The sequence below is a fragment of the Anas acuta genome, chromosome 2 (assembly GCF_963932015.1).
Source record: "Anas acuta chromosome 2, bAnaAcu1.1, whole genome shotgun sequence".
NCBI lineage: Eukaryota > Metazoa > Chordata > Aves > Anseriformes > Anatidae > Anas > Anas acuta.
In genome coordinates this window covers 74906229-74929801 of record NC_088980.1, presented here as the reverse complement: position 1 = coordinate 74929801, position 23573 = coordinate 74906229, and the positions used below count along the sequence as shown (strand labels likewise).

The 23573-nt window shown below is 34.5% G+C and overlaps 1 protein-coding gene across 5 annotated transcripts in view; it reads left to right on the top strand.

Moving 5' to 3' along the window:
• CDH10 (cadherin 10) overlaps nt 1-23573 on the top strand; it is a 107064-nt gene that overhangs the window by 56587 nt on the left and 26904 nt on the right. For 4 of the 5 annotated variants that reach the window (XM_068670861.1, XM_068670860.1, XM_068670859.1 and 1 more), the window contains exons 3-6: nt 5437-5731; nt 16530-16649; nt 17259-17426; nt 22494-22681. In XM_068670861.1, coding sequence (XP_068526962.1) covers nt 5437-5731; nt 16530-16649; nt 17259-17426; nt 22494-22681 — 771 coding nt within the window. Of the gene's footprint in view, nt 1-5436; nt 5732-16529; nt 16650-17258; nt 17427-21358; nt 21486-22493; nt 22682-23573 lie in introns of those variants that run through there. The other variant, XM_068670863.1, reaches the window with a different exon arrangement.

Sequence of the window (23573 nt, the reverse complement as noted above, 5' to 3'; positions counted from 1 at the left end):
TTAATCAATCAATTAATTCATGAGCATACTAAGTTCTCATTGTTATTGTGATACTTGGATTAAATGAAATGTTGACAAATATTTTTGCAGAAGGAAGTAGGAAAAATGTTTTCTAGATTATAAAAATAAAAAGGACATTATTTTAAAGTAGTAGAGTAAAAATGTGTTTAGTAAGGTAATAACAGAGCAGTCTGTCATTTTATGAAGACTTCAGAAAAAGTGCAAACTATTGGAAAGTCTTCTATATATTATAGTGTATTAAAACCACACAGAGAAATTACTTTAACTGTATTAATTCCTACAGTAAGAATTGAAACTAAAGACTGGTTTGTTAGTACAGTCATATTCTGGTCTTTAGTTATCTGAACACTGAAAATTCATAGAGGGACTTCTGAATCTGAATTTCAAATAAAAGTAGATGTTACAATCTTGAAGCCTTTATCTGGCTGTCATAAGTCATTTCAAGTTCCAGAAGTTGTTTATATGGTAAAATGGCTCTGGTGAACCTGAACTGCTCTCTGTTTTCACAGTAGTGGCTTCTGGGCTTTCGGATGAAAATAGGGTTAACACTTTGTATGCTATTAGAAAAATGTTCACAAAATTTATATTCAACTATAAGATTTCAGACTTGGCTAGCATTCAGAGGGGGAAAAAATAAATCACTCTTGGAATTGGCAAGTTTGATTTGAATCATTGGAAGACAACTAAGATAGAATTCCCACACTGTAATTTTCAAGTCAGTTTTAGAGGAGAATTATTATGTTGTTCACCTAAAGTATTCTGAAGGGTCTTTATATGCCTAAAAAGATACTGAGCTAAATTTGATTCTGGAATCTTTTCATTAACTAACTGCATTTATGGCTGCATATACCTTAAAGAACAATGGAATATATCTGAATTAACAATGTTTTTATTGTAATTGAAGCTAAAAATTTTCCATCTTTTTAAATTTATTTTTCTCCGTGTCTTGGATTGGTAACAATTTCTTTTTAAAGTATTCACAGAACATTCCACTTTGTCACCCCTCCCACTCTAATTATTATCTTCTTAGCAATAACTTTCTTTTTGATTTTTATGAAATCCTTCTCAACTTAAAAGCCTGTTTAACAATTTAAATAGTTGACCAAATGTGCAAAATCGTGTTTCATAGTAATTGCATTTACTCTATGATGAAACAGAGCTATATAGATTTAAACCAACAGGTATTCTGATTTTCTGTACGGTGAGAAAAAATGTATATAAAATATATATGCTGACAGCTGAAATTTCTGTTGAAAAGAAATTCACTGAAACAAGAGTTTGCAAAATGTCAGTGACAGATATGAAAACAAAACCACATCTTCACAGCTGATTATTTTGTGCAATAAAATTGCTAAACGAAACAGATGTCTCCCCATTTCTCAGCTTGGCTGACATGAAACACAGATGCCTATTAGCCAAAATAAATGTAGGAAGCACTTTTTACTAAAAGTAGCCGAGAAATACTTAACAAAAGTGGTTTTTTTTTTGTTTGTTTTGTTTTGTTTATTTTGTTTCTTTGTTTGTTTTTAATACTAGAATAAACTGGCAAAACCTTGCAGTGAAAATTAACACACTGCTTATGCAATTCAGAGCTCAGTAAAGATTTAGTTTTCAAGGCTGTCAAGTACACAGGGCTGTCTGCAGCCATATTGATTCATCTAAAAACATCTGGATTGAATTAAGAACTAAAAAAACAAAATGAGAAGTATTCTCTTTCCTTGCTTATATTGAATATGCATTTTTGCCTCTTTAATTATCCCCTGAAGAATTGTTCATAGCAAAGTTTGTGGTTTTGTTTTTTGTTTTATTTTTCCTGATCTCCCAAGATCTTCTGAAATGTCCTTTTGAATTTGAAGTTGTTCTATGACAGCTGTGAACTGTTATGTGCATGCATAGAACTGAAAATATATTACCTGTTCAAAGTGAAATTATTAAAAATTTTTAGGAAATTTAAAGTGTTATATAGCTTAAAGCATTCTTCTAAATGATGCAGGATGATATTCCTTATGAATAATCTATTGTGAAGGGCAGCTAACAGCTCCCCAAAAGCCTGTTTCAAAATATATATGTAATATGTATGTTTCAAAATATGTTCAGCAATCTTTCTAGCCTTCTGGCTAATATAATCTATTTTTAAAAATATATGAAGTTTTCATTTGATGGAGAGAAGAGATTAATGATTTTGTAAATGGCATATAAATAACATTTTTCACTTCCAAATCAACTCGGTAAGAATTTTTGACATACACATAGTAACAGAAGAAGTGAGAGAAAATCTTGAGTATTTATGCTACCTTGCATATTAGTCAAATGATGTGATAAAAGATCTTACATCCTTAATTAGATCTAAATATAGTTTTTTAAAAGCTTCACTTATTGTTGTAGAGAGGTTTTTGTCTGTCTTCAGATTTAATTCTGTTCTGTGCAAGACAACATTCCCAGGCACCAAAAAGGAGTTATCTGGATTGCTAAATTATTAAACAAGTCCTTGGCATGCTTTTGCTAAATACCACTTTCCCCAACAATTTTCACCTTTCAAAGGTGATTCACAATTGGCTTGTGAATACCTTTGGCCAGATACTGTTCATCGGGATAGTTTGCTATTATTCTGGAGATGGAAAATTTGTTAGAAAGTATGTTGCCAGACTGCTAACTGGCTTCTGAATGTTCTGAGAACATGCACTTTAGCCTCAATTTGCTATTACATAACCATTTAGTTTGAGTTTGTAAGAGTTTATAATATCACACCTGACTTTGGAAAGAATATGGGAATATTGTAACGTTCCCGTTAAAAAAAAAAAAAAAAAAAAAAAAAAAAAAGTAATAAAATAAATTAGTTAATATTTTGCCCCAATCTCGCTTGCTTAAGTAGACATTCATTTTTTATTTCTGGTGCAGATATCTGAGGAAGAGCAGCCTTCTGTAACCGTCCTTCACCACTCTGCCCTAAAAATACTGTATCTAGTGGTTATGGGCCACCAGTGAGCTCTTGGTAGTAAAACATTTTTGAAGAAAAGGTGGTATCCTAGGAAGCCCCAGAGAAGAAAATACTTGGTAGGCCTTTGAGAACTAGTTACACTAAAAGACATTCTAAAATGGGCCACAGCCTGTGAGACTGTCTAGTCCCTAAAAGAAATGTGACTTAAAAGGGTGAAAGGGTGAAAAGTTTCAACTGTAATGGCCTGACTGAAAAGAGCACAAAGGATTAAAGTTCAGTATAAAAATTCATTTCCCAGAAGGGGATTGAGAATGGCTTGAAACCTTCAGTTTGAAGTTGGTGAGAGAAATGGAAGGAAAAGAAAGAACAGGACTTACTTGCAAAAGATATTTCTTATACTTTCCTACTCATGTTTGGTGGAGCCTCCTATTTATTTCTTATGGAATAAAATGAAGAAACTAATATGAAAAATATGCATTTCGTAAAGTAAATATACATGTAATGCTTACATGTGATGTAAGCAAAGCTTAATTTGTCATTCTTTGATAAATATTCACAGTGTTTCTCAAAGTTTATTTCAGAATTGAAAGAAAATAAGAAAACCATTATATAGAAAATAAAGTTCAGAATGATGGTAGTTTTCTAAATTTCTGCCATTAAGGTTTTAATCCAAGATCCTGCATGAGCTCCTTCTGTTGCCCATATTACAAGAGTCTGGGAAGCATTCTGTGTATGAAAATGTTTCACAGCAGGGAAATTTACTGTTTGACATGAGCTTAACCCACCACACCATAGTGTTTTATTTCAGTACAAAAGGTAAGGAAAGTCACAATCAAAAACATAATAGTATAATATTCTACCCCTGGTAACGACTTAAAATAGATACTACGGAAAGAAATCTGAGAGCACCAAAAAAGAGAAATACTTCCATGATACATATCAGTGGGGATATTAGTATTGAGCTATGTGTGCGATGTTTTTCATGAACTGAAAATGAAATTTTCATGAACTTGAATTAAAAAAAAACATTGACATGATTAAATATTATCTTGGTGTAATCTTGGTGTAATTCTAAGTGATGTTGTTAATGTGTATTCAAATAACTGTTTCCAAAGGAACTAGTTCTGTCAGACTTCTTACAACATTCTGATATATTTGAGTCTGATTTTTAAAAACAGTCTTTATATTTGCATTTTAGTTTTGTGCTCTAAGATATATATTAAAATAATGCAATTTTATTGCATTAATTGCAAAATTAGAAAGTTTTAGAGCTCTTTCTTCTGCATACATATATTTGTACTAATACATATGCACTTATGAATGCTTTTCTGGATTTACAAAATAAAACTCACTAAATTGTTGTCAACAATGATTACATCACATGCAACTCTAAATTAATCATGTTTCTATATGGCAGTATAGGTTTATGAGCAGGTAGTTAATCTACACAGGTAACTTCTTGTTTATAAAATCAGGAATATTCAAAATATTCTTAAAATTAATTAAAGCTTCTACTTGCTATGACCCTTCTGCTGAACCCAAAAATAAAACACAGATTTCATGGTGACAACAAATCTGAATACCAGAGTCTTTCTGTTAAGTATGAAATCAATGATACTAGAAGAAACTTTGCAACAAAGTGATGAGAGTAATTATAGTAAGTATATCCAAAAGATCAAATAAGCCAACTACATTAGTGTACTGAACAAAGAAATGTAATAGATTTGTTGTTGTTGTTGTTGTTGTTTTTATAGATGTACTGAAATCAGTTAGTACAAGTTATTAATAGGTGAGGCTATATTTTACATTACTTAGATAATGGTTATAAAATCAATACTGAATGCTTAGTATATGTGTTTATTTTCTTTAGGTTATTTACATTAGTTCATGGGATGAAATGATAATGACTATAAATGAAATATTCTCCATCTTAAGAGAAATACAAATAATATGAAATATAAAATTTAAAATTAGTATGACATGGATCCAGTTGTTCAATTTTCCTTAATTGTCATGTACCCTGCCATGTTCTTTATCTGCTTTGTGAATTTACAACTAGCACAGCAGGTTGTGAATTTTTAATAGGATCTCTTCAAGGAAGGAAAAGGTCAATATTAACATAAAAATCTTCTTTAAGAACTGTGGTGCCAAGGTTTCTTAGCAGAGAACAGGTGTTGCTGCAAAACTGAAATCTGCCACAACAGTCAAATTAAAAGATTCTTGGAGCTAAGTTAGGAAACAAATGCCTCAGTATAACACCATGACTGCTAGTCAATGGTGACTGAAAAAAATTTGGTTGCTGCATTCAAAATGATTTAATATATAATAATATATATAATATAATATATAATAAAACAAAAATACATAAAAATATATAATAAAACAAAACAACAACAACAACACAAATAAACAAAAAACAGCTTTTGATTACTTCTAAATAAAATGTTTTATTTTTCTTCCTTTGTTTTTCACTTCAGCTTCATTCTGACCAGGACAAGGGAGATGGATCCCTCAAATACATTTTGTCTGGAGATGGGGCTGGTACTCTTTTTGTAATTGATGAGAAAACAGGTGACATTCATGCCACACGGAGAATTGACAGGGAAGAAAAAGCCTTTTACACCCTGCGTGCCCAAGCTATTAACAGAAGAACTCTGAGACCAGTGGAACCTGAATCTGAGTTTGTCATCAAAATCCATGACATTAATGACAATGAACCAACGTTTCCAGAAGAAATTTACACTGCTAGTGTTCCTGAAATGTCAGTAGTGGGTGAGTGCTTTATACTGAGGCATAAATGCCTGCTCAAAATACATTATTTGATGGATATTTTCCCCATCCTCTGAAAATTAGGTCATTTGGGGAATTCTACTTCATGGAATAAATATCTTTCTTCTTGGTTTGCTTGTTCAAATACTAGAATTTCATCCAGAAACAGATTTTGTGATATGAGATTATTTCTACTTAGAATATTTAAAACATTAACTTACAGTCATTTGGAATATAAATAGTATATAATGGTGAATCACCCTCCTCCTTAAGAATTATTTGAATAAGAATGATAAATACACTGCATGGAAATGTATCTTGTCTTTCACTCTTTCCATGGCTGAGGAAAGTTACTTGTTTGCTCATGTACTGTTGGATGCACTGCCTGCAGGCAGATACACTCTTCATTCTCCTCTTCACATTCAGTTTTTGAATATATGAACGAATTCTCTTGTACTTTCAGTGTTCCTCTCTTAACATATTCGTGAATGGCCTCTTCAGGAGCCTTAAACAGCTTTTTGAGTTCATCTTGCTTCTGTTTGTACTGTACTTTCAGTTCCTACGGATGAGCCTTGAACATTACTCTTATCCTTATTGCTGATTGTATTTACAAGGATTGAGTAGATAGAGGGTAGAATGCTTAGCTAGAACTTTACATTAGGAAAACTCCTGCCATTCCTTGATATATATCATCCCAGAGCCTTCCAAGTCTTTTCTTCACTATGACTCTGTATCTGTGAAACACTGAACATTTGTGAAAAATTGAGTTAGCTTGCAACATGCATTAGTTGAATAGTTGAAAAAAAAAAAAAAAAAGATTTTTTTTCCATATATCATAGAATTCAATCATATTTTAGAACAGAAACTTATGAAAAATGTATGGAAAAATAAACATAAAAATTATTTTTGTATTGGCAAAATAGCTTCACATCAAAAGGAAGTTAGGAAAAAGATCATGGATTGCTATAGTTAGCAAACTATAGCAATCTCTTCAAATCAATTTTGTTGAGTTCCAGTATTACCATTACTTACCCAGTATTGTTGGCTGTGAGCTAAGAGATTGTCAGACTTGTTGATGTAATGAATGCAGAGAGAAACTTCAGTCTTGGATTGAATTGTACTGTTGCTTTGTATGGGTCTCCTGCTATGGTACTTACTTTTGTGAGCACATAAAAACATAAAATCTTTCTATAAGAGTCTGAAAACATTAAGCAGAGTTTAGGATATGAATATTATCTCAAGCATATGTACCAGAAAGAGATATTACAAAGCCAAATTACTGTGTTTTTTGGCTGGTCAAGTACATAGAAGGTATATCATGCAGTAAAAAGTACCATGCTACTATAGTCTGGCATAGCCAACATAGCACTGCATTGTGCTATATAACCACTAAAAACATAGCTCTGTATGTATAGAACGCCTTGCACTCCTGCTGCCATCATGTGGGAAGGCTGGAGCACAAGGCAGGCACATAACACTTAAACAAACATGTACATAAAATCACAAACTTTGTTCTTCAAAGTTTTAATTTATTTAAACCAATTATATAATTGGTTTATTATTTGTAAATCGGATATAGAGATTGGTTTAGAAAGATTTATATATATTTATATATATATCTATTTATATAATTGGAAACATGAAAATGTGAATAAATGAAAAAGCATGTCTCTTTCAGTATCAAAGATGAAAGAGGACTTTCTGTAGACAGATTGCGACATTGATCAGAAGTAATGAATGCCCTTTATTTAGGGAGATAACTTTTTGTTGTTGTTGTTTATTTGTTCCAATTCTTGTAGATGTTATCATTGTCTTTTATATCCTCTAGTCATCTTCTGTGTATTTTCACCATACATGCGATGTTTTATGTATTGTGGTTGTTTGTTCTTTGTTTTCTTTGTTACACTCTAAATCCCGGCTAGTCTGTAATATGATTAGTAACTTGCCACTAGTATTTATGCCTTTGGGGCCTCTTGTACATTATTCTGGAACTGCATTCTAAAGACCCCTGCTACCACCTGGTGCTTGAATTCTCAGTCCCAATACAGAATATGACTGTTTCAAATTGATTGGCTTAATCCTATCTCTATGCTAAGAAGTGTCAAAAATAGTAAACTATTTTGCCGTTTTGCTGATGAGTTGTGCACACATTTGGACACAGCAGTACCACAAGCACAGTGCTGAGATGTTCGTATTAACTCTATATGCATTCTTGTGAATACCAGAAAGAAGACAGCTATGGCAAAACATCACACCATGTAAGATTATTCATATGCTTAATTGCTTTTAGAGCTATACTATATAATGTAGCTGGTAGCTAGTGTTCAGAACTAGTGGATTCCTCCTCACACATTTTATTTTAACAGTTTTCAGCAAGATTGCATGAGTTTTTTTGCATGCATTTCACGTCTCTGTTAATTACTGAGTAAACTGGTAAATGTTTAATCACCAGTATTTCTTTACCAATTCATATATGAAAACTGTTATTGCCTAATGTCCTGCTTTCTTTACCAAATTACACAAAAGAAGTGCACAAGTAGCAAAAATATGCAAGCATCAGCTTGAAATAATTGAAATCTATGGCGTCCCTTGAAGTGCAAGGCTTGCTCCATCCTAAAATGCCCTGTGTTATAATGCACAAAGGGGTAGTAGTACCTTATAATACTACTAAGCCTGTATCTGCTTCCTCTGCCCCCCATTCAAGGTATCAAACTGTGACATAGCCGTATGCAAGTCTTTCAGACAAGAAACAGCAGTTGTGATTTCTGCCTCAGGCTGTAGTAGTAGCTTGATGGATACCTGAGAATGGGTCTATTTTTATTATCAATTACAGTGTCTTGACAGAGGTGCATAAGTTCTTTCTTGTCTTGTTCATCTTTCTTCTACTGCTCATTAATCATAGCAAAGGCAGAGATAAACGGGCCAACTTCGGGTCTCAAGTTTAGGTCAATAGCATAGAAGACATCTTGCACTCCTGAAGTCTTTGAACAGATTTCCAAATATTTTCTCCTCTTTTACTTTTTTTCTTTCCTTAATCTCAAAGTTTATGACTCAGAATATTCTGACCAAAATCTTCTGTTCTGCCCATTATATTCTTTACTTGTGTCGTGGTTTAACCCGGCCGGCAGCTAAACACCACGCAGCCGTTCGCTCACCCTCCCCCCTCCCTCTCTGGGACGGGGGAGAGAAATGGAAAGTGAAGCCCGTGAGTTGAGATAAAGACAGTTTAATAAGACAGGAAAATAATAATAACAAAATAATAATAAAATAATAACAATAATAATACAATGGTGATAATAGGAAAGTAATAATAGTATGTACAAACAAGTGATGCACAATACAATTGCTCACCACTCGCAGACCGATGCCCAGCCTAACCCCGAGCAGTCCGGCCCCCTCCCCCCAGCTAGCCACCCCTATATATTGTTTAGCATGACGTCAGATGGTATGGAATACCCCTTTGGCTAGTTTGGGTCACCTGTCCTGGGTCTGTCCCCTCCCAGCTCTTACTGCACCCCCAGCCTGCCCGTTGGCAGGACAGAGCAAAAGGCTGAGATGTCCTTGGCTTAGTATAAGCACTGCTCTGCAACAATTAAAGCATCGGGGTGTTATCAGCACTCTTCTCATCCTAAGCCAAAACACAGCATTCCACCAGCTACTAGGAAGAAAATTAATTCTGTGCTAACTGAAACCAGGACATCTATCCACCCCTTATTCCATACCATTTATGTCATGCTCAGGTTACACTCTTTTCCATACATTCTAATTAGTCACCTATAGTAATCATGGTAGTGATAACATACAGTATAATATACTATTTAACATGGTACAATTCAGTTCATGGGCTATTCTCACCCAGTATTAAATCTCCTTGAGGTACACACCGGACCTCTCCGTTCTTTTGCATCACCCACCAAGTGTATCCAGGTCCCTGAGCGAAAACAATTCCACGAATAGGTTTGCCTTTTCCTGAGGCAGGAGTAGCCCAGACTGTTTTACCCAGCATATTTTTTACATGCACTACAGGAACTTTATCCCCATCTACAGTACGTAACAGGTTTGATTGGGCAGGTCCAGCTCGGTTGGTAGATCCCCTAGTATTGACTAACCAGGTGGCCTTTGCCAAATGCGTATCCCAGTTTTTGAACGTCCCAGCGCCCATTGCTTTCAAGGTAGTCTTTAACAGGCCATTGTATCGTTCAACTTTCCCGGAGGCTGGTGCATGATAGGGGATGTGATACACCCATTCAATACCATGTTCTTTGGCCCAAGTGTCTATAAGGTTGTTTCGGAAGTGAGTCCCATTGTCTGATTCTATTCTTTCTGGGGTGCCATGTCGCCATAGGACTTGCTTTTCAAGGCCCAGGATGGTGTTCCGGGCGGTGGCATGAGGCACAGGATATGTTTCCAGCCATCCGGTGGTTGCTTCCACCATTGTAAGTACGTGGCGCTTGCCATTGCGAGTTTGAGGGAGTGTGATGTAATCAATCTGCCAGGCCTCTCCATATTTATATTTCAGCCATCGTCCTCCATACCAAAGAGGCTTTGACCGTTTGGCTTGCTTGATTGCAGCACACGTTTCACAGTCATGAATAACCTGTGCTATAGCGTCCATGGTCAAGTCCACCCCTCGATCACGAGCCCATCTGTATGTTGCGTCTCTACCTTGATGGCCTGAGGTGTCATGGGCCCATCGGGCTATAAATAATTCACCTTTATGCTGCCAATCCAAGTCCACCTGAGCTACTTCAATCTTAGCAGCCTGATCCACCTGCTGGTTGTTTTGATGTTCTTCAGTAGCCCGATTCTTGGGCACATGAGCATCTACGTGGCGTACTTTCACAGCCAGGTTCTCTACCCGAGCAGCAATATCTTGCCACAATGCAGCAGCCCAGATGGGTTTGCCCCTACGCTGCCAGTTGTTTTGCTTCCATTGCTGTAACCATCCCCACAGGGCATTTGCTACCATCCATGAATCGGTGTAGAGATAGAGAACTGGCCATTTTTCTCGTTCAGCAATGTCTAAAGCCAGCTGAATGGCTTTCACTTCTGCAAACTGACTTGATTCACCTTCTCCCTCAGCAGCTTCTGCAACTCGTCGCGTAGGACTCCATACAGCAGCCTTCCATCTCCGATGCTTCCCCACAATACGACAGGACCCATCAGTGAACAGGGCATATTTCTTTTCATTCTCTGGCAACTGGTTGTACAGTGGGGCTTCTTCAGCACGACCCACCTCCTCCTCTGATGATATCCCAAAGTATTTGCCTTCTGTCTCTTTTCTTGCTCACCTAAAGGCTTCTTTTCAGAATTGCATAGATGAGTCTATTTTAATCTCTAGAGCTTTTCCTGTGGATTTTTTTTGTTTGTTTGTTTGTTTGTTGATATATTTTAGACAAGCTTTCAGAAGTTTCTTTTTCCTTTTTATTTTTCCTTTTTATTTTTCTTTTTCCTTTTTCTTTTTTCTTTTTTTTTTCCTTTTTCCTTTTTTCTGTTTTCCTTTTTTTTTCCTTTTTTTCTTTTTTTTTTTCAATTTTTTTCCTTTTTCTTTTTTTTTTTTCTTTTTCTTTTTTTTTCTTTTTTGCTTTTTTCTTTCTGTCACCACATCATTTCTTCATTTCTGTTATTTGGTGATGCTTCTCTGTTCATCTGTTGTAGCCTAGATATTCTCTAACCATTCTTGATCCTTATTCCATCCTGTATCTTCAGTGCTAAGTAACTCTTCCTATGAATTATTGTCTCAGAAACACTTTGAGCTACTATTAGCTGTCATGCTCCCTAGCTGGTATTTTCTGCTTCTGAATTAGGGATATCAATGTACACTTCAATGTAACCTCCCTCTGGGATTACATGTGATCTACAGGTTGGGCTTCCCACAGTTAGCTTGTCATCCCTACCTGTGGTTATCTTTTTGTCTGTCTCTTCAGACAGCATTTAGAGCTACTACTTCTTGGCTTTCTCCCTAGGCTTTTTGTTCAGTCCCTCATTAGTGCTGTTCCAAAAATTCACAGTTCTTAATCCTTTCCTCTGCCATAGCATTTATTTTATTACACTTCTTTATTGTTTCCTTTTAACAAAGATTTTCTTTACTTTTTTTTTTTTTCATAATTATCTCACTAAAACTTTTGCATCTCATTTTTAATTTCATAATGTCAATCATGATAGATTTTGAAAAAAACTGATTATATTACGATTTCACTTTGCATATAAATCCTGCCTCATAAAGAGAAAAAAAAATACATATATATATATATATATATATATATATATATATATATTCTTTAAAAGTATCATTTTAAAAGAATTGGAAGCATCCACTGACATACTTTTTTCCCAGCTTATTGTCCTCTAAGTTACAGAAGTATCATGTAACTAAAGAGCTTTCTACATAGATTTCTCTGAATATGGAGCTCTTTCCTGTTACTCTGCTGTGTTAAATAGTTTATTTCTGGGAGAACATATCTCACTATTTCCTCTCTTTTCTGCTAGAAAGAGCAGAAAACTCCTGTTAATTCAACTTGTTATTTTAATGTATAATTTACTATGGAAGGCACTTGTTGTAGTTAAACATCACATAACTCACTTGGGAGTAAGGAAATAAATATAGGTTGCAAATTCAGCTCCACAACAGATACTCTGTTTTTTTTTTTTTTTTTTTTTTTTTTTTTTTTTTGTGCGTGTTTTTTTTTTTTGTTGTTTTGTTTCATTTTTGTTTTGTTTTGTTTTGGTTTTTTGTTTGTTTGTTCTTTGTTTTGTTTTGTTTTGTTTTCCCAGTTAATTATCTTCAGTGATCCTTCTCTATTACTTCTATATCTTAAATGCTCTGTGAGGTTACAGCCATTAATACTTGTATGGTGTTTGAAGATGTTTGCAAGGAAAGCATTAAAAAGAGCCTACATTAATTACTATTATGGTACAAGACCTTAGGGATATTCAAAGGTTATAATTAAAATTATGTTCAAATATGTCTTTTGAGAACTACAATAATCTGACAAATGGCTGTTTTTGTTGGCCTAATTCACCACCATATGATTCTAGTTTATTGTATAATGAAACTCACAAGTATATGAGGAGGAAGTTAATTCATGGTCTTTTTCATGACCTTAATAATTCCATAGCTGGTGCCACATTCTCCAGTATATTGTCACTGTGTCCTGTATGTCCTCCTATAGATTAGGCTTTATGTCCTGGAGGCCAAAGACTTCATCAAAAGCAACCTGTGCCCATGTAAAAGATAGAGAGCGAGGCCTGGACTGAGTAGGGCAAAGTCACACCCACACTGTGGTTTGTAAGCCCGAACATGAACAGTCAAAATCAGTGCCTTGGGTACCAGTTAGTTCACCGCAGGTTTCAGACTGCTTGAAGCAATATATTAGCAGTATTGAGGATCAGTGGTCTTTGGTGACTTCAGTGAACTGAAGCAAAACAAGAATTTTGATAGTTTGACAGCTGATGTGCACAATATAACTTTAATGACATAGCTAAGGGTTTTCTTTTTTATTTTCTTTTTTTTTTCCTTTTTTTTCTGCCTTTCAAAACTCCTAATCTGCTTTACTTGATGTGCATTGTCCACTTCCATAGCCCGTAGTTATTTTTTTCTGATGCTAGCTGAGAAGAGAGGATTTGAAATTTCTTTTCATTCAAATGGTAGCTTGCTGTGTTAAACATGCTATTTTTACTTTAATATAAAATGTTTCTGAAAATCTGCTGACCTCCATTTATCATTATTACTATTTTTAACTACAATTATCAAAAACTAGATGCAAAAAAAAAAAAAAAAAAAAAGTTTATGTGAATGCCTGTCTTCAATTTAAGGCACTCACATTTTCTCAAAGGCCTTTATCTTCCCACCTTAATTGTTGAAGAGATGCTCAGTGGCTTCCTACTAGAACCTTACTTTCCCAGCCCAGCCCTACCCTGATGCTCTCACTTAACCATCCTTCTAGCATGTCTCAACATATAGCATACAACTCTATCCCACTCATTATTTCTTTCTTTTTTCCCTTATCTGCCCAGCAGCAGTTCTCAGTTTTATTTAGCTGTAATAAAAAGGAATTGGAAAAAAATGTGGAAAATTCCACAATCAGAAAAGGAAATACAAATATGAGGAGTTTTATTATTATTATTATTATTGTTGTTGTTGTTATTATTATTATTATTATTATTATTATTATTATTATTATTATTATTATTATTATTACTTCTGACTAGAGGGGTGAGAAGAGACAAAGTCTTACAGTAGTGTAAATAGTGAACTTGTTACAGATGTGGCTTTCATTTAGAATAACAGCTTGAAATAATTTAAAAACTAAAAATGCTTTATAAAATAAAAAGTAGTATAAAACTGAAAGATACACAAGTCCTGAAGACCTGGTATGCTTTTATTTATTTTTATTATTTAAACTTATTTAATAAACAAAGAGGAAGCAAAGGAGCTTTACTCATACACCAGAAATATATTTGGTATTTTTCCAATAAAGAGGACAGGGCTACAAAAATTTGAAACAAAAAGCATGATACAGGGTAATATTCTTGAAATACGTTAAGATGGGCTGCAGGTCAGAAATAAACAGTTCCAAAAAATGAAGGAATTCTGGGAAGAGGCTAAGTAGCATTTCACTATTCATTTACAGTGTATTTTCAAATATGAGTGCTGCAGAAAATAGTTTGTGTCAAAACAGATAAATGTGCAGGTAAAGAAGAATCAACATGGTTGGTAATTTCAAACTGATCTCTGCATGTTGATTATCTGGAGTGACCAGCCTATTGGGAGACTGAGCAAAGAGGACACACAGTGATGTGACCGCAGCCCAGAACAAATAACGTGTGGCACTGGTCATACTGTTTGCTGGAAGGGCTCCCAGTCTAATACGCTCTTCCTGATTGTTTCTTTGCATGGTTTCTGTCAGGTTTCATGTAGGAATCACTGATCCCTCTGTGGATGCATAGAAAGCATGTCTCTCTGCCTCTGTGAATAAGGGCTACGACCAAAGTGGTGACTTCTGTACCCTGAATGGCAGGCAGAAATGAAGCCGTGCCCTTGCTGTTTTCCTGCCACTACCTGTCTGGTGGCTGGCCAGCAAAAGCCAAGGATCTGAGGCAATCGTAAAAGCATAGTTCATCCTTTCTGCTTTGGGATGATGAGGTGTACATTACCCTGAGCACAGCCTATGGAGTAATTCACTGTGTGACGGGAATTGGATCAAATCTCTTTTTGGAAGCAGTGTCTGATATATTTTATTGGGTGTGTATGTGGGTCTGTATGTGTGATTACTCTAGAGAGTAATCCAGAGAACAGGATAGCTGATATGATTTGTTTCTTGCTTCGTGTATGTGTGTTAAAATAGCATGAAGTAATATACTGTATATGCATTTTGACATTCATAATTGAGGGGGAGCTATTAGAGACATTATTACATCGCAAAACAAAATTTTATTCCATTTATTTATTTTAATATTACTAAATATGCTCTTCAGTTTTCTTCCAAATGATATGTTGAAGTAGATTTATTTTAAATAAAAATGAAATAAAAATATGATACAATTTACTTCCTATTAATAACTATATATATAACTAATATATAGTTGACCATATAAATGAAATATAAAAATTAGAACAGAAAATAACAAAGTTGCAATAGTAGCTCCAAAATATCACTGTTCATGTTTGCAACATACATGTAAGGTTTTCTCATTAACTCATGCTATTATGATAGCTGTCATAGAATCATAGGATCATAGAACAGCTTGGGTTGGAAGGGAGCTTAAAGATCATCTAGTTCCAATCCCCCTGCCATGGGCAGGGATTCCACTCACTAGATCAGGATGTCCAGGACCTCATCCAACCTGGTCTTGAACACCTCCAGGAATGGGGCATACACAGCTTCTGGACCTTCTGGGCTGCAAGCTTGCATTGCTGGTTCATGTCAAGCTTTTCATCCATCAGAACCCCCAAGTCCTTCTCTGCAGGGCTGCTCTCGATGAGTTCTTTTCCCAGTCTGTCCTAATGGCTGGGATTGCGCTGACCCAGGTGCAGCACCCTGCACTTAGACTTATTGAACCTCATTAGGTTCACGTGGACCCAATTCTCAAGCTTGTCCAGGTCCCTTTGGATGGCATCCCTTCCTTCTGTTGTATTGACCATACTTCTCAGCTTGGTGTTGTCTGCAAACTTGCCGAGGGAGTGCTAAATCCCACTGTCTGTCACTGATAAAGATATTAAACAGAACTGGTCCCAAAACATACCCCTGAGGGACATCACTTGTCACTGGCCTCCACCTGGACATGGATCCACTGACCACAACTCTCTGAGTGCAACCTTTGAGACAATTCCTTATCCACAGAATGGTCCACCCTTGTAATACATATTTCTCCAATTCTGAGATTTTTGTATATCACATTGGCATCATTATATGAAAACATGACAAAACAAAACAATAACTGTTCTGGGTAATTGAAAGCAGAGACATACTGTCCTCTGAAAAGAAGTGAGTACATAAGTATGAACACATGATAGCAGGGTAGGGATAAAATCAGCTCAACCACTGCTACGTGTATTGTTCACCGTTACTGATTAGGCCTTAATTATTGTGGAATTATGGAAGTTTAGGTTCAATTTGTGTAGAATGAGACCCCAAACAGGGAAGAGAGTATCTAAAGTTGACCGTAAGATAATAAATATGCTTGAAAAATCCAGTCATCATTAGCTGAAACTCTCTTTGGGTTCTGCTCAACCAGAAATTAATGTTGTTGGACCTCCATTTAGTACTATCTGAAACTAAATTGACTTTGGATGCTTCAGGTACTTCTGTGGTGCAAGTCACAGCTACTGATGCCGATGACCCTTCCTATGGAAACAGTGCCAGAGTCATTTACAGCATACTTCAGGGGCAGCCATATTTCTCCGTGGAACCAGAAACAGGTCGGGAAATTGTCATTATTTCCATTTACCATAAGCTTATTCTTTCATTTTAAAAATCTCAGATCACCTAAAAAAAATTAAAAGCTAACTGAAATGAAATAATATTTCTTGCTTTTTCCCTCATAATTTGTAGTTCTTGTAATAAATAAAAATAAAAACTAAGAGTTATTACAACTGACACTATGAAGTAGAAGTATTGTTGCAGTGGTATAATTGAAATAGCTAAGACAGTGTAAAGTTCTAAGTAAGAATATTTTTGATAAAGGCACGATGAAAGGTTTGTGTCCTAGAAAATGTTGTACTTTTATTCTTAGTGGTTCTAGTTAGACTAATAAAAGGTGTTCCTCCCACCCACAAACCTTGTCTTGCATAAATATCTTGAATCATTTTTAGCATGAAATGTAAACTGAAGAACTAAGCTTTTTTATAACAAACAGACTGTTCTGAAGACTATTTATAAAGCTCATGAACAAAATTTTGTACTTTAAAGCATGAAATGAATACTTTAGGAATACATTTCACAGACTAATACAAAAAAAAAATGCAGCAGATAGCTGCACATCAAAAATAAAGGCACAATTAACAATTTTTGTTTGTTCTTTATTTAAGGAATCATCAGGACTGCTTTGCCAAACATGAACAGAGAGAACAGGGAGCAGTACCAAGTTGTTATCCAGGCAAAGGACATGGGAGGCCAGATGGGTGGATTATCAGGGACCACCACTGTGAACATCACTTTGACTGATGTCAACGACAATCCACCTCGATTCCCCCAGAGTAAGCTGCATTTAATAGTTGTCCTGCACTCTAAGAGGTTCAAACTAAAGAGTTTAGCAATCACCATCTGGTTTAATTTAGAGTAAATCTAGATTACAGGGCACACATGAACAACAACAACAAAAAGGCTTATGTACTGATTTATTCACTATTATTAAAGCAGAATATTAAATGTTACAGTATTTGTTTGTTAGGAAAACAGTTACATGATCAACTATAACTACAGAAGACCTGGGATACCTTCCAATACTATGGGAGGCAGTTGGAGGTGAAATCGTAAGAGCATTAGAGCAATGTATTTCTTTCCCCTTACCTATTGCTTAATTCCTAGACACTCCCCCATTGGAAAACAAAACATGTAGTAATTGTAGGTATGCAGAAATGTTTGAACTGTTTTATCTGCTTAAATATTTAATCATGAAGAACTTGGAAAATAAATTACTTGAAAGAAAACAAGCAGATTTGTACTTTTCCAGTTAGTGGTACAAAATCTGATAGATAAAAGATTTCCCAAAGTGAAGTAAATGGCATTTAATGTTTACCAAAGGCTTTTATACTTTTTTTTTTAAACTTCTGATAGCACAGTTATCAAGACATTTTAATCTCAAAGTAAAATATGAAAACATTATCAGTCTCTACATAGTACAGAAATTTTATGTAACTAGATATGTGTTAAAGTTTAAGCATTTTAAATATGTTTGAAACGTTTTGTGTGTACTGAAGTCATAATATTTGTAAGATGGTTTGGACATAATAGCTAAAAGATTTGTATCATCCTCACAATACAGGTTTTATTCTGAATCCACTAAACTGGAGTACAACTCCAGTAAATCCAGTAGTTACTGATGATCAGCCTTCAGGCTCATAATAACAGAACGAGTTTCAAATGATTCTGATTTAAGCATGTTCTTTATAGCACAAATGGAGTAAATAATTTTGTTCAATGTAATTTTGTTGTTAATATATATGCATTTAGCTAAGATGTTTATCAGCATGTGATTTCATATACTCTCAAAATAGAAAAATCATGAGCAATTGAGTATTTACAGTTTGAGCATTTCTCCACAGGCCCTATTCTGGACAGAATTTAGTGTTAATTTGTCATTTTAAGTCCCTTTGTAATTTCACATTGTTTTGATTTATTACATTTTTAGTTTACATTTATATATGTAGGATTATGGTAATTCCAGTGCTGCGTAGGTGAGGAATGCTGTTTTACTTACTGCTCTCTGGAGAAATTTAGGATGACTTTTCAAAGATGTTGCATGTTCAAAGCTTTACTGAAAAGCTAATTTTAACAGTTATACTTAGGACAGCATATAAGCTATGCATTGTTACACTCTTTTTTTTTTTCTTCTTTCTTCAACACCATGTGAAATTAATAACTAGAATGGCTTATTCAACTTTCTACACTGTTTTTATATGATTTAGATGGCAGTCCAATATCATATTCATTGGATTGAGATGGCATTCTGCTGTTCCAGAAATATCTGTGCATTTTTCTGTTGTCAGTGTAAATCAGATAGGACCTTTGCTTTAAAGAAGTTTTAAGTCGTACTCTCATGGTTGGCATTTTTATGTTGTTTTGTTCTATTTGGTTTTCTCTTTACTCTCCACTGATATTCATGCTACATACAAATGTATGTTTCACTGGAAATGAAATCTAAAACATTTATAAAGATGAATGTAATTTTAAAAGTTGTTTGAAATTAAAAACAAACAAACAAAAAGCTATTACCTTTAAAAAATTTTTATATTTAATCTAAAAATGCAAAGAGGCATTATAATGATTCCTGATTTTCATAGAGTTTTAGGAAACTACTGGAATTGGTACTTACTAAGTTAAGTTATTCTGTCCTATTGATAAAGGATTTATCAGATTTATAAGTTACCAGGAAAAATATTAAAAGTTTCCTTAGATTTTCACAGGACTGAGCAGCACACTACATCTATATATTAATCAAAGGACAGATAAAACTTCTCTTACAAGGAAATTCATAGTTGAATTGTAAAGAATTCCACTTTTGTTTTGTTTTGTTTTCCTAAACAAACAAACAAAAACAAAAAACATACCATTGATTCCTCTGTGATTTAGGGAGAGCAGGGTCTCTTCAGAATATTTTTCTTCTCTTAAAGATCACCTGAAAACCAGGTTACAGTTACATCAGTAACTGTTCCTCTGCGTAAACATAATGAAATTGAACATTTTATCGAGGTTCTGTACACAAAAGCCATCAAAGACCTTAGATTTTGTATCTCTGCTTCAGTTGTCATACTTTCAGGAATTTTCAGAATTAAGGACATCGTATTGACATATGCTAAATGGAAAATAAAAGTAAAGTAAAATAAAATAAAATATTTAAAATAAAATACAAACAATATCGTGGGTTCAGATGGAAGAGATTTTGGGAATAAAATTGTTTGGTAAGTACTGTATTTTAGTAAATATTTTTATTTTCTTGATTTTTGTAGATCAGTATTTTCATTCTCTATTTTACAAATAGAGCTATGTACTGCCTTGAGTTAATTATTTTAGGATAAGTCAGCTCATTTTTGGAGTCTGACTTATTTTTCAAAGTGGTTTATGGACTTCAGAACATGAATGTGGCTGAAACTCATGGCAGCCCACATCTCCTGTAAGAGCTCCTGTATAGAGCCTATATTGCTCTGTAAAAATACTTACCTTTATACTGTTCCAGAGCAAATGGGAAGAGGGATAAATGTGAATGAGGTTGCTCTTTTATTTTTCATGACTGAGTGACACAAGTTTGTAGACTAAATCTTCCACCTAACCTCCACTTTTCTTCATCCCTCAGTGGAGAAAATGCAAACAGTACATGACTCTCCTTGGGGAAAGAGCTATGAGAAAAAAAGGATTTACAGAGGAGTTTTGCAAGAATAATGCTAGTTTTTCTAGTTTACATTCTGATCTGGTGCTTTAACTTGCACTGCATCCCGTATGTAGTCAAATGATTTATAGTCTTCAGTTACAAAAATAATAAAAGGGAGTATCACATACCATGGTAGAGATTTCAATTAAACCATAAAATTAAAATAGTCTTTCAGATGATAGATTTCTGGTTATTTTTATTCTTTATTTCCACTGCCATATTATTACTTGAGGTTATGAGTTCTTAGCACTTTCTAGATAAATAAATGAGTTAGGTATTGCAGTGGGATAGTAGTGTCCACAAGGCACAGCTTTGGGTTGTGGTTTAAAGCACCCAAATAAATAAATAAATAAAATAAAACAAAATAAAATAAAAAGATCAGAGAATAGTTGGCGTGCCATAAAACTAATTATAACGTATAAATATTAATTGAAAAAAAAAGTAGTCTTTCACAGTCTGACATAGTACTAAAAAAATACTAAATGGGAGCAGAAGCTACTTTTTCTTCTTTTTTTAACATTAACAGATTACACAGAGATTATATACTAATGTAGCAAAGTACACAGATTTAGGTTTTAGAGAAAGGTAATGAAAAATGTCAGAGCAAATGCAAGATAAATCACTTGATTGAAACACCAAAATGTAACTGCATGAAAATAAATTCATTATAAATAGAATATGGAGTATATATGGCAATAAAGTATTAATTCTGCTGTTGTTTATCAGTTTTATATAAAAAACTGATGAAATACTAAGAAATTCAATTTTACTCTTTTCCCTTCAATATTTAATAAATAAGTTATATGGGAATGTTTATTTTTTATTTTTTTTAAATTGTTGGCTTTTTTTTTTTTTTAGGTTTTAAAACAACAAAATAATGGCACAGAAAAATAGTTCCACAGAATGCGAGAAACTCTTAAACCTCCTAGTGAATAATGGGGCATTGTTTTATTTTTTCACCATGTCTCCTCAAAACCAAAAACAGTCCCTCTGTCATTCTCTAGTTGCCTGACAACATACTCCGTTAAAAGACACTGATAATCCCCACCTGTGTTTTCCTGAATATATAAGGTCATGTTGCTACTACTCTCTCCCCATTATTCTTTCTGATCACATGAAACTATTAACTTCCTTTATGAATTTTTCTGCACTTCTTATCTGTAAATAGGTATGTATGTGCTGCCTTTTGGGTAGCCTATTCCTTTTTTCTGTTGATGGCACCGGCCTTTATCACTTCCACTTTTGTATTACTGTTAACTGAATTGTCTTTCTAACTCACTTTACTTAGCTCATGAGGTGTTTAAGTAAAACAAAAAATCTAGAAACACTTCAATAAGGGCAGAAAAGAAAATTTTTTTCAGTAGAGCTTAGATGGCCTAACATTTGTCATTGGAATGGCAGCTGTATCTGTATTCATTTTAAAATCCTTTTTTGAGAAGTCTTAGTGTGTTAATGTGTCACACATCTCTTGCTACCCTACGTTCTGATGGATGGGATCAGAGATCTCAATCCTTATTTACAGTTTAACAGGATGGCTAAGACATAGAATACTAAAATGTAGAGTAAGGTATTTATTTTAATTTATTGCAGCATTTCTGAATGAGGACAGTTTTACTCCTGTGTTTTTTATCTGCACTATGAAACCACAATAAACAGATGCAACTGAGCCAGAGGAAGAAGGACAAAACCAAAATTGCAGTGTTCATGAGTCTTAATCAAGCATGAATTACTGCTTTAACAAGTGTAGGCACACTTTCTGCTTGTGGATTTTCAAGAACCTTTCCCTTTATTTATTTAATATTGTATCTGACTATTTGATTTTGAAGACTGAAATTTCAATCTGTTTCTTATAGTTGGATGGAGAATTTAGGGAAAAGTACAGACAGATATAGTTGGTCCTTCTTTGGGATAGGAATATAGAAGGGCTTTTAAATCCTATTTTTCTATGATTTTGTTTTTCTACATTTTTTTTTTCACTCCTCTACCTAAACTTTTTTTGTGCATAGTTCTCTGCCTCGTATTTTGCCCCATCTGTATTAAAAGGGAAAATCTCTAGAATAAAAGATACACAAAAATATGTAATCAGCTATTGTGTGACACAGACATTACTTAATGCTTGTGTAAAGCTTGTGTAATGCTTGTGGGGCTCCTGAGCGGTTCTTAATTTCTTTGACAGGTACCATCCACCTCCGCATTCCTGAATCCTCCCCAGTTGGGACAGCCATTGGCAGCGTCAAAGCCACTGATGCAGACACTGGAAAAAATGCAGAAGTAGAGTACAGAATTATAGACGGTGATGGGACAGATATGTTTGATATTGTTACACAGAAGGACACTCAGGAAGGCATCATAACTGTGCGAAAGGTGTCTATTCAAAAAAATTCATTAAGTGATTTTATTGTCAATGTTATGGTACAAATATTCATTGTAAAAATGTGCTTGGATCATGTGATGGCAATTCTAACTGCTTAGCACTTGCAAGCATCCCTCATTGGTGACTGAACAATACTATTTCCTTTCAAGATGAACTAGAAATAACAGGTGGCAGCAATATCTCCAAGCCACAGAGTAAGTTTAAAGCATTAGCAAAGTGTGCAAAAAAATGGACCACCCCCAATGTTAGTATCTCTGTGACTTCAAATACGGATTTGTTCAGTATCCATGCAACCTATTTTCTTCTGCAAATGATGCATGGTTCACTCATTATAGAGAGACTTGGGCTTTCCTTATTTAGATTTTCATCCACACAGAGTCAAATTAGGCGAGCAATGATTGTCAAAACACAAATACACCCATGTAAGCTGTCACAAGCTATATTGTTTTGCTCGTATTTCCAACAGGTCAGCTGGTACAGACATAAGCAGTGCATAATGATGGTGTTTTTGTTTCAGAGCTACCTTTAGTTCTGCCCTGATTTTCATCTCAAAGCACTTTCAAAGGTTTAAGATCTCAAAGTTTGAAATGCCATTCTCCTGCTCCTCAACATTTTCCTTTCCAGAAGTCCCCCAGTCCTTTTCTTTGGGACTGTGAGCATTTATAAAGAGTCTAGGGAGCACTTCTAACAAAAACAATTGCTTATGTTAGCTTTTTAAATAAATCACCTTAAGCATAGTATAACAAATTAAACACTACTATACCGCTACCTCTTTCTCTGCATTATCTCTTTTGATAATGGCAACCAAGGTAAAGATAAATTCTGCAAAGATGACATTGAGTTCCCTATATTCTTCATTGTCAGCATTGTAGTTTATCTGGG